Source organism: Rhododendron vialii, chromosome 13a (assembly GCF_030253575.1).
Source record: "Rhododendron vialii isolate Sample 1 chromosome 13a, ASM3025357v1".
NCBI lineage: Eukaryota > Viridiplantae > Streptophyta > Magnoliopsida > Ericales > Ericaceae > Rhododendron > Rhododendron vialii.
Window position 1 is genome coordinate 16,425,505 of NC_080569.1, and position 15,858 is coordinate 16,441,362.

General features: G+C 41.9%; 1 protein-coding gene across 7 annotated transcripts in view; it reads left to right on the top strand.

The window, feature by feature from the left end:
* LOC131313017 (uncharacterized) overlaps positions 1-15,858 on the top strand; it is a 74,247-nt gene that overhangs the window by 52,527 nt on the left and 5,862 nt on the right. For all 7 annotated transcript variants that reach the window (XM_058341062.1, XM_058341064.1, XM_058341063.1 and 4 more), the window contains one exon: positions 10,820-10,966. In XM_058341062.1, coding sequence (XP_058197045.1) covers positions 10,820-10,966 — 147 coding nt within the window. The remainder of the gene's footprint in view (positions 1-10,819; positions 10,967-15,858) is intronic.

Consider the following 15,858-nt stretch of genomic DNA (forward strand, 5'->3'; position numbering starts at 1 on the left):
CCAGATGTGAAGTACGATGATCATGCATAAATTGGCTAACAACACCTACTGCATAAGTAACATCCGGTCGGGTGTGCGCTAAGTAAATCAGTCGACCCACAAGTCGCTGATACCTCTCCTTATCAGTGTGCTCCCCCACATCTCCACTAAGATGACGATTCGCCTCAATAGGAGAATCTGCAGATCTACAGCCCAACATACCTGTTTCTTCCAAAAGATCAAGTATATACTTCCGTTGGGAGATTAAAATACCTCTATCAGACCTTGCCACATTCATTCCAAGACAATATTTTAATGGTTCCAAATCCTTAATCTCAAATTCTTGAGCGAGACTGGACTTGAGATTAAAAATCTCATCCACATCATTGCCTGTCATTATCATATCATCAACATAAACAATAACGACAACAATCTTACCAGCACCTCCTTTGATGAACATAATATGATCTGCATGGCTCTGTTTGTAACCAAACTTCAACATAGCCTTTGAAAACCTGCCAACCACGCTTGAGGTGATTACTTCAACCCATGAAGAGCTTTTTTCAATCTACACACCTTTCCCTTAGTCTTTGAGGAAGAAAAACCAGGTGGTATATCCATATACACCTCCTCCTCTAACTCACCATGAAGGAATGCATTTTTCACATAAAACTGGTGAAGAGGCCAATTCAAATTGGCAGCTCCCGAAATCAAAGCCCGCACAGTGTTCATCTTCGCTACTGGAGCAAACGTCTCCTCGTAGTCAATGCCATAGGTTTGAGTAAAACTCTTGGCTACAAGTCTTGCCTTGTATCTCTCAACTGTACCGTCAGCATTCTGCTTAACAGTGAAAACCCACGTACATGCCACTGATCTCTTTCCTCCTGGAAGTGATACGAGCTCCCAATTGCTATTCTTTTTCAAGCTGTCATCTCCTCTACCATAGCTCCTTTCCACTCAGGTGCCATGACTGCATCCTGCCAATTCTGTGGAATAGATATAGAAGAAAAAGACAAACCAAAGGTATGGTACGAAGGAGATAAACGATCATAAGGGACAAACTAAGAGATGGGATGTTGAGTACATGACCTAACACCTTTCCGAAGAGCAACAATAATTTTATCAGAATCAATAATAGAAGGCTAGAATCAATAATAGAAGGCTCAATGGGAGAAGATTCATTACCAGATGAGTCAGCTGAGGAGTCTGGAACTGAAGCCGGGGATGGTGATTGGCAAGGTGGTAGTACACATGAAGGTTTGCCATTCTTTTTCTTTTGATACGTTGTCAAGGTAGTAGGCCATTCACTTGGTCTACGCCTGTCCCCATCCACTCGTCCACCAATGTCCTGTTTCGCACTACCAACATACACTGATTCCACTCTAGACTTCTCCTTCTCCCCCTCACTATAAAAAGGAAGAGATAAAGACCATGACTCTTGATTCGATGTAAACACATCTTCCTCCCTCATATATTTCTGACTTACATGCTGCTCCTCCTGAAAAGATGGAGTGGAGGAAGAGTAAAAAGACTTGGTTTCCCAAAAAGTGACATCCATAGAGACAACTTTCTAGAGTGAGGATCATAATATTTATAGCCCTTTTGGGTAGGAGAATACCCAACAAAAACACATTTATGGGCTTTATGACCCAACTTGCCACCGAAAGGGTGAGAAGCATAAACAAAACACACACAACCAAAAACTCTCGGGGGAAGAGTCAGGACACAAAAACTGTTTAGGAGACACTCAATAGGAGTTTTGAAGTGGAGAACACTAGATGACATACGATTGATAAGATAAGTTGCAGTCAAAATCGCTTCTCCTCATAAATATTTGGGAACATTCATGGTAAACAAAAGAGAGCGAGCAACCTCAGCAAGATGACGATTTTTGCGTTCAGCAATTCCATTTTGTTGTGGAGTGTCTACACAAGTCGTCTGAAAGAGAATACCATTTTCATCCAGAAAAGCCCTGAAATTCCTATCGATATACTCAGTGCCATTGTCACTACGGAGAATTTTGATATTTGTGTCAAATTGAGTGCGCACCATCGCATGAAAAGATTTAAAACAAGAAAAGACTTCACTTTTTGAATTAAGTAAATACACCCAAGTAACACGACAATAACAATCAATAAAAGTGACAAACCTTCGAAAATCTTTAAGAGAGGTAACAGGGGAAGGACCTCAAATATTAGAATGAATAACTATAAAGGAGAGGCACTTCGTTTATTAATAGGTGCATAAAATGAACGTGTATGTTTTCCAAGCTCATAGGCTTCAAAAAAAACTAACTCCTAGAACAATGCTTAATTAAATTAGGGAAAAGTTTCTCTAAAATCCCAAAAGATGGATGACCCAAATCTACGATGCCACTGATGTAACATAGAAAGAGCTGAACTCGTATCTGTTTGCAGAGCAAACCCACATGACATGGGTGGACGAGGTTCAGACTCCAAAAAATATAGGCCACCCTGTGCTTTACCACTACCAATCACTTTACCCGTGTCCAGTTCTTGAAAAAGACAATGAATATGAAGAGTTTTAGACAGTTTGGAATAAGACCCAATAATAGGGTTTACTTTCTCATTACGTTCAATTTATACAAGTGTAAATAAATAATTACATGTAAGGACTTATCTTCTAATCTACTTACAAAAGAGATTAAACTAAATACACTTATGCCCATAACTTAACACTCCCCCTCAAGTTGGTGCGAAGATATCGATCAAGCCCAACTTGAACACAATGGGGTGGAAACTCTTGCTACCAAGCCCTTTTATGAATATGTCGGCCAATTGGTCTTCAGATCTCACAAAAGGCATACATATTAAACCCTCGCTCAGCTTCTCTTTGATGAAGTGTCTATCAATCTCTATATGCTTTGTTCTATCATGTTGAACAGGATTATGAGCAATATTTATGGCAGCTTTATTGTCGCAGTAGAGTTTCATAGGACCACTATCAGAAATTCCCAAATCACGTAACAAGGTTTGGAGCCATAAGAGCTCACAAACACCATGAGCCATAGCTCTATACTCAGCTTCTGCGCTAGACCTGGCAACTACTGATTGCTTCTTACTTCGCCAAGTAATCAGATTTCCCCCAAGGAAAGTACAATAGCCAGAAGTAGAGCGTCTATCATCCACAGAACCAGCCCAGTCAGCATCAGTAAAGGTCTCCAACCGCATGTGACCATGGTTAGAGAATAGAAGTCCTTTCCCTGGAGCTGATTTGAGACACCTCAAGATGCGATAAACTGCATCTAAATGTGAAGTACGATGATCATGCATAAACTGACTAACAACACCCGCGGCATAAGTAACATTTGGTCGAGTGTGAGCTAAGTATATCAGACGGCCCACAAGTCGCTGATACCTCTCCTTGTCAGTGCACTCCCCCACATTACCACTAAGATGATGATTTGACTCAATAGGAGAATTTGCAGGTCTACTGCCCAACATACCTGTTTCTTCCAAAAGATCAAGTATATACTTCCGTTGGGAGATAAAAATACATCTATCAGACCTTGCCACTTCCATGCCAAGAAAGTATCTTAGTGATCCCAAATCCTTAATCTCGAATTCTTGAGTCAGACTAGATTTGAGATTAAGAATTTCATTCACATCATTGCCTGTCATTATTATATCATCAACATACACAAAAAGGACAGCAATCTTACCAGTGCCTCCTTTGATGAACATAGTATGATCTGCATGGCTCTGTTTGTATCCAAACCCTAACATAGCCTTGGAAAATCTGCCAAACCACGCTCTAGGTGATTGTTTCAGCCCATATAGGGCCTTCTTCAATCTACACACCTTCCCTTCAGCCTCAGAGGAAGAGAAACCTGGTGGTACATCCATTTATACCTCCTCTTCTAACTCACCATGGAGGAATGCATTTTTCACATCAAACTGGTGAAGGGGCCAATTCAAATTGGCAGCACAAGAAAGCAGAGCTCGCACAGTGTTCGTCTTTGCTACTGGTGCAAACGTCTCGCCATAGTCAATACCATAGGTTTGAGTAAAACCCTTGGCAACAAGTCTCGCCTTGTATCTCTCAACCGTACCATCAGCATTCTGCTTAACAGTGAAAACCCACTTGCATCCTACTGATTTCTTTCCTCTTGGAAGTGATACTAGCTCCCAAGTACCATTCTTTTTCAAGGCTGTCATCTCTTCTACCATAGCTCCTTTCCACTTAGGTATTATGAATGCATCCTGCCAATTCTGTGGAATACATATAGAAGAAAGAGACGAAACAAAAGCATGGTACGAAGGAGATAAACGATCATAAGAGACAAATTGAGAGATAGGATGTTGAGTACATGACCTAACACCTTTCCGAAGAGCAATAGGGAGATTATCAGACTCAATAAAGGGAGGTTCAATGGGAGAAGATTCATTACCAGATAAGTCAGCTGAGGAATCCGGAACTGGAGCGGAGAGTTGTGATTGACAAGGTGGTATTACACATGAGGACTTTCCTTTCTTCTGTCTAATGTAGGTCTTTAAGTTAGACCCTTTCAGCCGTTGTGGTAGTTCCTCAATATTGTCACCAATGTCATGAGTTGCTCTTTCAGTAGATATTGGTTCCTCTCTAATTTCAGCAGATATTGGTTCCTCTCTAAACTGTTTCCTCTCCCCCTCATCATGATTATAAAAAGAGGTAAACATCTCTTCATCCCTCATCTCTTCCTGCCGATGCTCCCCCTGAAGAGATGGAGTGGAGGGAGAATAAAAGGACACTGTTTCCCAAAAAGTAACATCCATAGAGACATAAAACTTTCGAGGGTGAGGATCGTAACATTTATAGCCCTTCTGGGTAGGAGAGTACCCAATAAAGACACACTTATGGGCTTTAGGACCTAACTTGCCCCCAGAGGGATGCGGGGCATGAACAAAACACACACAACCAAACACCCGCGGTGGGAGAGTGGTGACGCGAGAACTATGAGGAAGACACTCAATAGGAGTTTTGAATTGGAGAACACTAGATGGCATACGGTTGATAAGATAAGTAGCAGTCAAAATCGCGTCGCTCCAAAAAAATTTGGGAACATTCATGGTGAATAAAAGAGAGCGAGCTACCTCAGCAAGATGACGATTCTTGCGTTCAGCAACTCCATTTTGTTGTGGAGTGTCAACACAAGTCGTCTGATAAAGAATGCCATTTTCGTCTAGGAACGCCCTAAAACTCCTATCTATATACTCAGTCCCATTGTCACTACGGAGAATTTTAATATTTGTATCAAATTGAGTGCGTACCATGGCATAAAAAGATTTAAAACAAGAAAAGACGTCACTTTTTGACTTAAGTAAATACACCCAAGTAACACGTGAATAACAGTCAATAAAAGTGACAAACCACCGAAAACCTTTAAGAGCGGTAACAGGGGAAGGACCCCAAACATCAGAATGGATAACTGTAAAAGGAGACGCACTCCGTTTATTAATAGGTGCATATAATGAATGTTTATGTTTTCCAAGCTCACAGGCTTCACAAAAAAACTGACTCCTAGGACAATGCTTTATTAAATTAGGAAAAAATTTCTCTAAAATTCCGAAGGAGGGATGACCCAATCTACGGTGCCACTGATGTAACATAGTAAGAGCTGGACCCGTATTTGCTTGCAGAGCAAGACCACATGACATGGGTGGACGAGGTGCAGACTCCAAAAAATAGAGGCCACCATGTGATTTACCACTGCCAATCACCTTCCCCGTATCCAGTTCCTGAAAGACACAATGAGTAGGAAAAAAGGTCACGGAACAATTTGCAGAACGAGTAAGGCTACTAACAGACATAAGATTAGTGGCAAAGTTAGGAATATGTAAAACTGAAGAGAGAGAAATAGAGGGAGAATAGCGAACGGAACCCTTCCCTGAGATAGCAGAGAATGATCCATCTGCTATTCGGACCTTATCCTTACCAGAACAAGTAGAGTAAGAATCAAACACAGAGGAACACCCAGTCATATGATCTGAGGCACCAGAATCTATAATCCAAGGAATAGCAGAAGAGGCAGTAAATGCACTAGCCGGGATACCTTTGTGAGCAAAATAGGATGAAGTAGGAGCTGCTGTGGTAGAGGAAGCTATAGTAGATGGAGAATCAGCCTGAGCCATAAGGCGCCTGAGAGTTTGTATCTCCCCCTGAGAGAAACCACCAACACGATCAGATGATGCTTGAATCCCAAAACTGAACCCATTATCAGGCAAGGTGCCAACTGTCTCCGAAACATGGGCCTGGGCCTGGGCCTGAGAACGCATCGGACCACGACCATGGCCACCGTGGCCACCCCCGCGGCCACGAGAGGGCTTGCCATGTAGCTTCCAACAAAAATCTCTGGTATGACCAGTGTTGTGGCAATAATCACATTGGAGTGACGCACGATCAGGAGGCCCACTGCTAGCACCAGACTTGCCACCCTGGAGAATAGGCCCACTACCAGAACCAAAATGACCCTGAGGAGTAACAACTAGGGCAGAACGATCAGACATAGGAGAGTGCAACATAGCACCCCTCCTACTCTCCTCCTGCTGAACAATAGAATAGGTCTCTCCCAATGATGGGAACGGAACACGACCCAACACCTGCACCCTAATCGGATCAAACTCCAGATCAAGACCAGCAAGAAAGTCATAAACACGCTCTTTCTCCATTCTTTTTAGCCAATTAGCAGCATCTACAGTACAGACAGCCTGAAACCCCTGATAATAATCAAATTCCTGCCATGTTCCACTCAAGTCAGCAAAGTACACAGCGACGGAGCGATGATTTTGTTCCAATGTACGAAGTCTTTTCCTTAACTCAAAACACTGTGCATCGTTGCCTTGTTGCGAATAGGTTTGGGCTACTGTAGTCCAAATCTGATGCGGAGTATCAAGAAGCAGGAAAGTATGACGAATATCAACTCGCATAGAATTAAACAACCAGGTCATGACCAACGATTTCTGAGTTTTAAACTTCTTAAGTTCACCTGCCTCAACAGGTGGAGTAATAGGGCCCTCAATGAACTCTGACATCCCTTTGGCCCCGATAGCTAAAGTAAAAGTGCGAGACCAAACTAAATGATTGGTACCATCCAATTTAATATGACAAATATCCAGAGGAGAGTTATCCAGAGTCCCTACACGACTCAACTCATCCCTGACAATAGCGGAAGCTTTTTGTTTATCCTCCGACATTTCAACAAATCCAGATGATGACAAATGATGTAGAATAAAAGAAATAGATTGATTTAATCTAACCCAAACCCAAACAGGTGTAAATACCTCTTACCCAATCCAAAGAAGAACAACCAGTCCTGACCCAATATCAAACTGTGTAGGAAGCACAGAAATCAGCCACGAAAAACACAGAGAGAGGTCACGGCAGTCACAAACAGACCACGAAAAACACACAAAACAGCTACCACGAAGGTCGCCTGAGAGTCACGTGGGTCATCGGAGGCTGGGTGAGGTTCGGCGAGAAGTACCGAGGGCTCAGAGGTGGCTGGCGGTGGTTGGTGAAGTCAGATCGATGAGTGAGAGGGCTGGGTCAACCCTGTTAGAATTCTGCTGATGCGTTGGAAGGTGACAAGAGGGCCGACGAGGCTGATCGACGAGGAAAAGAAGGCTTGTCGGTGATTGACAAGGAAAAATAATCGTCCGAATCACCAGGTATATCGGTGCTCTGATACCATGAAGAGTTTTAGACAGTTTGGAATAAGACCCAATAATAGGGTTTACTTTCTCATTACGTTCAATTTATACAAGTGTAAATAAATAATTACATGTAAGGACTTATCTTCTAATCTACTTACAAAAGAGATTAAACTAAATACACTTATGCCCATAACTTAACAGAATAGGAAAAAAAGTCACAGAATAATTTGCAGAACGAGTAAGACTTCTAATGGACAGAAGGTTAGTGACAAAGTTTGGAGTATGTAGAATTGAAGAGAGGGAAATAGATGGAGAATAGCGAACGAAACATTTCCCCGAAATAGCAGAGAATGATCCATCTGCTATTCTGACCTTATCCTTACCAGAACAAGTAGAGTAAGAATCAAATACAGATGAACAATCTGTCATATGATCTGAAGCACCAGAATCTATAATCCAAGGAATAGTAGAAGATGCAATAAATGCACTAGCCGGAATACCTGTGTGAGCAAAATAGGATGAAGTGGAACCTGCTGTGGAAGTGGGAGTTATAGTAGATGGAGAGCCATTAGGCGCCTAAGAGCTTGCATCTCTCCCTGAGAAAATCCACTAACATGACCAGAAGATGCCTGAACTCCAGTACTGAACCCAGAATAGGGCAAGGTAGCAACTGTGGACTCCGAAACATGAGCTTGGGCCTGTGAACGCATGAAACCATGACCGCGACCACCACGTCCACCCCCTCGCCCACAAAAGGGGCGGCCATGTAACTTACAACAGAAATCTCTAATATGGTCGGTGTTGTGGCAATAATCACACCAGAGTGACTCACGATCAATAGGTCCATTGCTAGCACCAAACTGATCTTGAGGAATGGCAACCAAGGCAGAACGATCAGAAGTAGGAGTATGCACCATAGCACCCCTCATACTCTCCTCCTGCTGAACAATGACATAGGCTTCTCCCGAAGACAGAAACGGAACATGACTCAACACCTGCACTCTAATCGGATCATATTCCTCATCAAGACCAGCAAGAAAATCATAAACATGCTCTCTCTATCCTCTTCAGCCAATTTGCAGCATCAACAACACAAACAGCCTGAAACCCTTGATAATAATCAAATTCCTGCCATGCTCCACTCAAGTCAACAAAGTACACAGCAACGGATCGATGATTTTGTCCCAATGTATGAAGCCTCTTCCTCAATACATAACACTGCGCATTATTACCTTAATGAGAATAGGTTTGGGCTGCAGTAGTCCAAATCTGATGTGAAGTATCAAGGAGCAGGAAAGTATGATGAATATCAGCTCTTATAGAGTTAAACAATCAGGTCATGACTAACGATTTTTGAGATTTGAATTTCTTGAGTTCAACCGCCTCAACAGGTGGAGTAACAAGACCCTCAATGAATAGACATCCCTTTGGCCTCAATAGCCAAAGTAAAAGTACGAGATCCAATCAAATAGTTGATACCATCCAATTTAATGTGGCAAATATCTAGAGAATAGCTATCCATAGTCCCTACACGACTCAACTCATTCTTTGTACCAGCGGAAGCATTTTTGGGATCCTCCGACATTTCAACAGAAAAATAGTAAAGGGCTATGGAAAAAAACAGTCAAGACTGGTCAATACCTTAGAGGAAAAAACAGCCCAGTCACTAAAAACTGTGTAAACTATACCCCAGTCAATACCATTTATAAACACCTCAGACGAAACACCCCAGATGGTTTCGAGACCCTTTGAAAACTTCTGACCGAGTACCAACGAGTGTAAACGTACCTTACTGAGTACCAAACGAGTGCACCCAGATCTGACCCAATCCCATTTGAGTGAAAACAAGTGCTGTCAGAATGAGAACAGGGTTTGCCGGTGGTCGGAAGTTGCTGTCGGAATGAAAACAGTGTGTTAGAATGAAAACAGGGCTTGGCGAAGGCAGATTAGGGCAGAAGGGACTGATCGACTTCGTGAAAAAGGAGTAGACAAGTCTGTCAGAAGGTAGAGGAGTCTGTCGGAGGTTGCCCAGTTGACCGACGAACAATTGAGTCTGTCGGAGTCATCTGGAGTTGCTGAAACGAGGCAACGAAGCAACAAAACAACGAAGACCCATAACGTAAGCGATCATATGCTCTGATACCATGTGAAGTTGTGAAGGAAGAGAGGTGTGGAATTGGAACCCAAAGATTACGGTTATTTCTCATAACATAAACTGATTACAACGTGAGTAGTTATACAACACATTAGACTAATTACACGATGGTCCTAGAGAATGAACTAGTTACATAATAGAACAACTAATAAACTAATTACAAATAAACCCATAATAATCTAACATAGTGGTTGCGCGTATCTTAGGGAGAATAGCTATTTATTTTGCTAACCGCTGGCTGCTGACATAGTGGTTGCGCATATCTTTGGCTTTGCCTGAATTAGATTAAAATTTTCATGATTGATGCAAAAATTATGATTAACCTTATACAACACATAAGAGTTTCAGACTCATGCACATGTTTCAAATCTTTTTTGCACTACTAATTATGACATTAACAAAACCGATTTTAACATTATCAATATCTACTAACAAAATACCAATATAATAATGATGAAGTTAACTGATTTGGGACTATTGGAGTAATCGGGAATGGAATATTGTCTGTTTACACTTCATTTTACAAATATAACTAGCATTGTCCCCATTAGATACACATGTTTCAAATCTTTTTTGCACTACTAATTATGACATTAACAAAACCGATTTTAACATTATCAATATCTACTAACAAAATACCAATATAATAATGATGAAGTTAACTGATTTGGGACTATTGGAGTAATCGGGAATGGAATATTGTCTGTTAAGTGATTTTACAAATATAACTAGCATTGTCCCCATTAGATGCACTGGAACGAAAAAAAAAACAATTTTTTGTCCCGTGCATTGAACGGGGTACAACTCTAGTTTAAATTTATTAGTGGCAACATGTTGGGGAAAGCTAGTGAAGGGTCAAAACAATATTGAAATATGTGAACTTCCTATTGTGTATGAAAATCTGAGGATAGTTGGAGACGGGGGAATAAGTCACAGTGAATTACATTATTGATTTGAATAAAAAGTAATTCTAAAAAGCAACTTGCTTTTGTACATTTTGCTTGCTAGTTCTTACGATGATAACTAATTGCAGAGAGGTCTTATGGCTCTTGCTGATGTTGAGGGAGCACAAATTTACCTCAGACAACTGTTCATTGCACATCATATTGCTAGCTGGGAATCCATTCAGGAGATTATTATCAGACATTACACTCGCCAACTTCTTCATGAGACATACAAGGTAAGCTGAACTAACATCACTCGTCCTTTTATCGATCATCATCTCTCACGCACACAAAAGACTGGCCTATGTGTTAACTGGTGCCTATTTTTGCGTTTGACACCCATGATGTGTCCCACAAGTAGCCTAGTGTGTCTAGGGTTTTCCTAGAGTGTCCAAATGGGGAAAAAAAAGGAGCGAGCAAAAAATTAGACACTGATGATTTGAGTTAAGGTACGTGTACTGAGAGTGGAATGTCTGCATCTCACACCCTGGTACGTGACGTCGAGGTGTCCGTGCATTGTAGATCATGTTGTGATAAAGGAGGGTTGGGACCGACTCTATTGTGTTGTGCATGACAGAGTGTCTGCATCTCACACCCTTTGGTACGTGACCTCAGCCGAGGTGTCCGTGCATTGTAGATCATGTTATGATAAAGGAGGGCTGGGACTGACTTTGTCGTATTGTGCATGAAGAGCAAGCAAAAATCAGCAGGACTTTTGAAGTAGCTCATCTCTGGCTTTGGTAAAGCCTAGTAGATGGCCTAGAAAAGAAGCTTGTTGGCAGCTATATATTGTCTTTAGCAATGTATATTTGTTAACTTAACCATGGTGGGGCTTCAGCGGCAGGTGGTGGGTTTCTGCATGCTAATGGGTCTGTCGGTCTCTTCGGATCTCACTGCTGCCGTTGTTGGATCTCCGATCCAACCTTAATCTTTTGGAAGTATTTCTTTGCAGGCTTTGTTGGGGTGTCGGCATTTCGTGGGTTCTCGGCAGCTGGCGGTGGGTCAACTGTGTCGGGTGTTGGGGGTCTGTTCGTCTGTTGGATGCCTTCGATGTTGCTCTTTTTTTTCGCCACCCTTGTTGCTGCTACTCAACACTAGTTTTCTAGCGGAAGGGGGTGATGTGGATGGCGTGCGGGTGGTTGCTGTGGACCTGTGGTCGATGTCCATCGGCTAGCAGTGGTAGTCCACTGCTCTGCTCTTGTGGCAGCAGCAGTCGTTTGATTAGGTTTAGGGTTTTGATTTTTTTGGGTTTGAGATCGGCCAGTTAGGTGTTCGGGCTTCGGCCTTTCAGTTGGCTCCTTGCCAATCGAGGGATCAGATCTCGTACTGGGCAAAAGATTATTCTTAGTATTAGATGATGGATCTATTTGTATCTAATGTAATTATGTGTCTTATCATGTAATTTGTTTAAGTATCTAGGACCGTAGTGCAATTATTATATAGCTTTTGTATATATATTTTACGTTGAATGAAATTAACCCTAATGGGTTTTCTCCCTGTTACGATTACCCTAAAATTGAACATGGTATCAGAGCGATAGAACCTGGCGACCTACGATGTCCTTCTCGTTGCTGCGTGAACAGTACTTCGCGTGAACAGTGCTTCGATCAATCGGGGCTTGCCATCGCCGTCGATCACGATCATGGATCACGATCGTCGATCTGTTCTTTATTTTTTTTGCTGTCGCTGCTGCTGTTTGTTGCTATCAATCAATTTGATTGCCAGCGACGTCCCTCAGGCTTGTCACCGAGGCCTTTGCCGTCTTGTCACCGTCGATCAGGCTGCTGTCGCCGTCATTTCTTCTCGCCGATCAGATCTATTTTTTCTTCTCTCACGAAGTTTCAGCATTATTTCAGTCAGATCCAAAGATATTCAGTTGATTTTTTAAGGTTCTAGGGCTATTGGAACCTTTATTTATTGTTGTTGCAGTTCTAAAGCTGTTGGGAACATTGTTTATTTGGCATTATTGTTCTGCTTTCAAGATGTCAGAAGAAAAAAAACAGGCTTCTGCTAGTGGCAAGGATGAGTTGAGTCGTGTAGGGACTCCGGATGACTCTCCACTGGATATTTGTCCCATCAAACTGGATGGCACAAATTATTTACTTTGGTCTCGTACTTTTACATTAGCTATTGAAGCTAAAGGGATGTCTGAGTTCATTGAAGGCCCTATTACTGAGCCTACTACTGATGTTAAACTCAAGACGTTTAAGTCTCATTGATCTTTAGCCATGACCTAGTTGTTTAATTCTATGAAGGCTGATATTCGTAGTCCTTTCTTGCTTCTTGACACTCCATATCAGATTTGGACTATTGCTAAACAGACTTGTTCTCAGCAGGGCAATGATGCTTAGTATTTTGAGTTGTGAAAGAGACTTCGTACTATGGATCAACACAATCGATCTGTTGTTTACTTTGCTGATCTCAGTGGGGCCTGGCAAGAATTCGATTATTATCAGGGATTTCAGGTAGTCTGCTCTGATGATGCTGGTGCTTGGTTAAAAAGAATAGAGAGAGCGTGTCTATGACTTTCTTGCTGGTCTTGATGTGGAGTATGATCCAATTAGAGTGCAGGTGTTGGGTTGTGTTTCGTTTCCATCTTTGGGAGAGGCCTATGCCATTGTTTAGTAGGAGGAGAGCAGAATGTGTGCTATGTTACAAGCTCCTACTTCTGATCGTTCTGCCTTGGTTGCTATTCCGCAAGGACAGTTTGGGTCTGGCAGTGGAAATGGCAGTGGAAAGTCTCAGTCTGGTACTACTAATGGAACCATAGACCGTATGTCACTCCAGTGTGATTATTGCCATAACACTGTACATACCAAGGATATCTATTGAAAGTTACATGGTCATCCTTCTCGTGGGCGAGGCAGTGGACATGGAGGTTGAGGTCGTGGTCCCGGGCGTTCTCATGCTAAGGCACATGTTTCAGAGTTTGCTACCTTGTCTGATTCTGGGTTTAGTACAGGAGTTCGGTCACCTTCTAATTTTGTTGGCGGTTTCTCTCAGGGGGAGATGGAAGCTCTCAGGCGTCTTATGGCTCAGGCTGATTCTTCTTCTATTATAGCTCCTACTTCCACAACAGCTCCTACTGTATCCTATTTTGCTCATTTAGGTATTCCAGCTAGTGCATTTACTACCTTCTCCGGTATTCCTTGGATTATCGATTATGGTACTTCAGATCATATGACAGGTTGTTCCTTTGTTTTTTATTCATTTTCTACTTGTTTTGGTAAGGATAAAGTTCGAATTGCCGATGGGTTGTTCTCTGCTAGTTCAGGGAAAGGTTCCGTTCACTATTCTCCCCATCTCTCTCTTCCATATTCCAAACTTTGCAACTAACCTTCTTTCTGTTAGTAGTTTTACCCATTCTGCAAACTGTTTTGTGACATTTTTTCCTACTCACTGTGTCTTTCAGGAATTGGAAACGGGGAAGGTGATTGGTAGTGGTAAAGCACATGGTAGTATCTATTATTTGGAGCACGCACCTCATCCATTTCAGCTATTTTTATCATGTGGACGAGCTGTACAGGCAGATATGAGTTCCATCTATTTCCCTCTCTTCAGCTCTTTTTATGCACCTATTAATATACGAAGTGATTCTCCATTTATGGTTATCCTTTCTGATGTTTGGGGTCCTTCTCCTGTTACTTCTTTAAAGGACTATCGATGGTTTGTTACTTTTATTGATTGTTATTCTCGTGCCACATGGGTGTACTTACTCCAGTCAAAAAATGAAGTATTTTCTTGTTTCAAATCTTTTCATAAGATGGTGTGCACTCAGTTTGATACACATTAAAATTCTTCGGAGTGATAATGGGACTGAGTATATTGATAAGGTTTTTTGGACATATCTAGATGATAATGGTATTATTTTTCAGACGACTTGCGTTGACACTCCACAACAAAATGGAGTCGTTAAACGTAAAAAATCATCTTGCTGAGGTCGCTCGATCCCTTTTGTTCACTATGAATGTTCCCAAATACTTATGGAGAGAATCTTAATTGCCACATATCTTATCAACCGTATGCCATCCTGAGTCCTTAATTTTAAAACACCCATTGAGTGCTTGCCAAGCAGTTGTCGAGTTACGACTCTTCCACCTAGGGTGTTTGGTTGTGTGTGTTTTGTTCATGCCCCCAAAAGGTTTGGGGGCAAACTGGGACATAAAGCTCATAAGTGTATTTTTGTTGGGTACTCTCCTACCCAGAAAGGCTATAAGTGTTATGATCCTTATTCGAGGAAGATGTTTGTCTCTATGGATTTTACCTTTTGGGAAACAAAGGTTTTTTGTTCTCCATCCAAACCATCTCTTCAGGGGGGGCATCAGCAGGAGGAAGAGATGTTTACCTTTTATAATCATAGTGAAGGGGAGAAATTGTTCTATGATCATAGTGAGGGGGAGAAGGAAAACACTGGAGAGGAACCAGTATCTGTTGAAAGGGAAAGACATGATATTGCACGACGACGACTGCAGGGAGCTGGCTTACAGAGATATGCTAGACGGAAAAATGGAAAGTCTTCATGTGTGTTACCACATTGTCAATCACAATCACCCACTCCAGTTTCAGATTCCTCAGCTAACTCTTCTGGTAATGATTCTTCTTTTATTGAACCTCCTCCTATGGATCCTGACAATCTTCCTATTGCTATTCGAAAAGGTGTTAGATCTTGTACTCAACATCCTATCTCACAGTTTGTTTCTTATGACCGTTTGTCTCATTCGTACCATGCCTTTGTCTCTTCTCTTTCCTCTATATCTATTCCACAGATTTGGCAGAATGCATTCAAGATTCCTAAGTGGAAATGAGCTATGGTAGAAGAGATGACAGCTTTGAAAAAGAATGGCACCTGGGATCTAGTGTCACATCCAAGAGGGAAGAAACCAGTGGGCTGCAAGTGGGTGTTCACTATTAAGCAAAAGGCTAATGGTACAGTTGAGAGATACAAGACAAGGCTTGTTGCTAGAGGTTTTACTCAAACTTATGGTATTGACTATGAGGAGACGTTTGCTCCGGTAGCAAAGATGAATTCTGTGCGAGCTCTCCTCTCGTGTGTAGCCCACTTGAATTGGTCTCTTCAACAGTTTGATGTGAAAAATGCATTCTTCCATGGTGATTTAGAGGAGGAAGT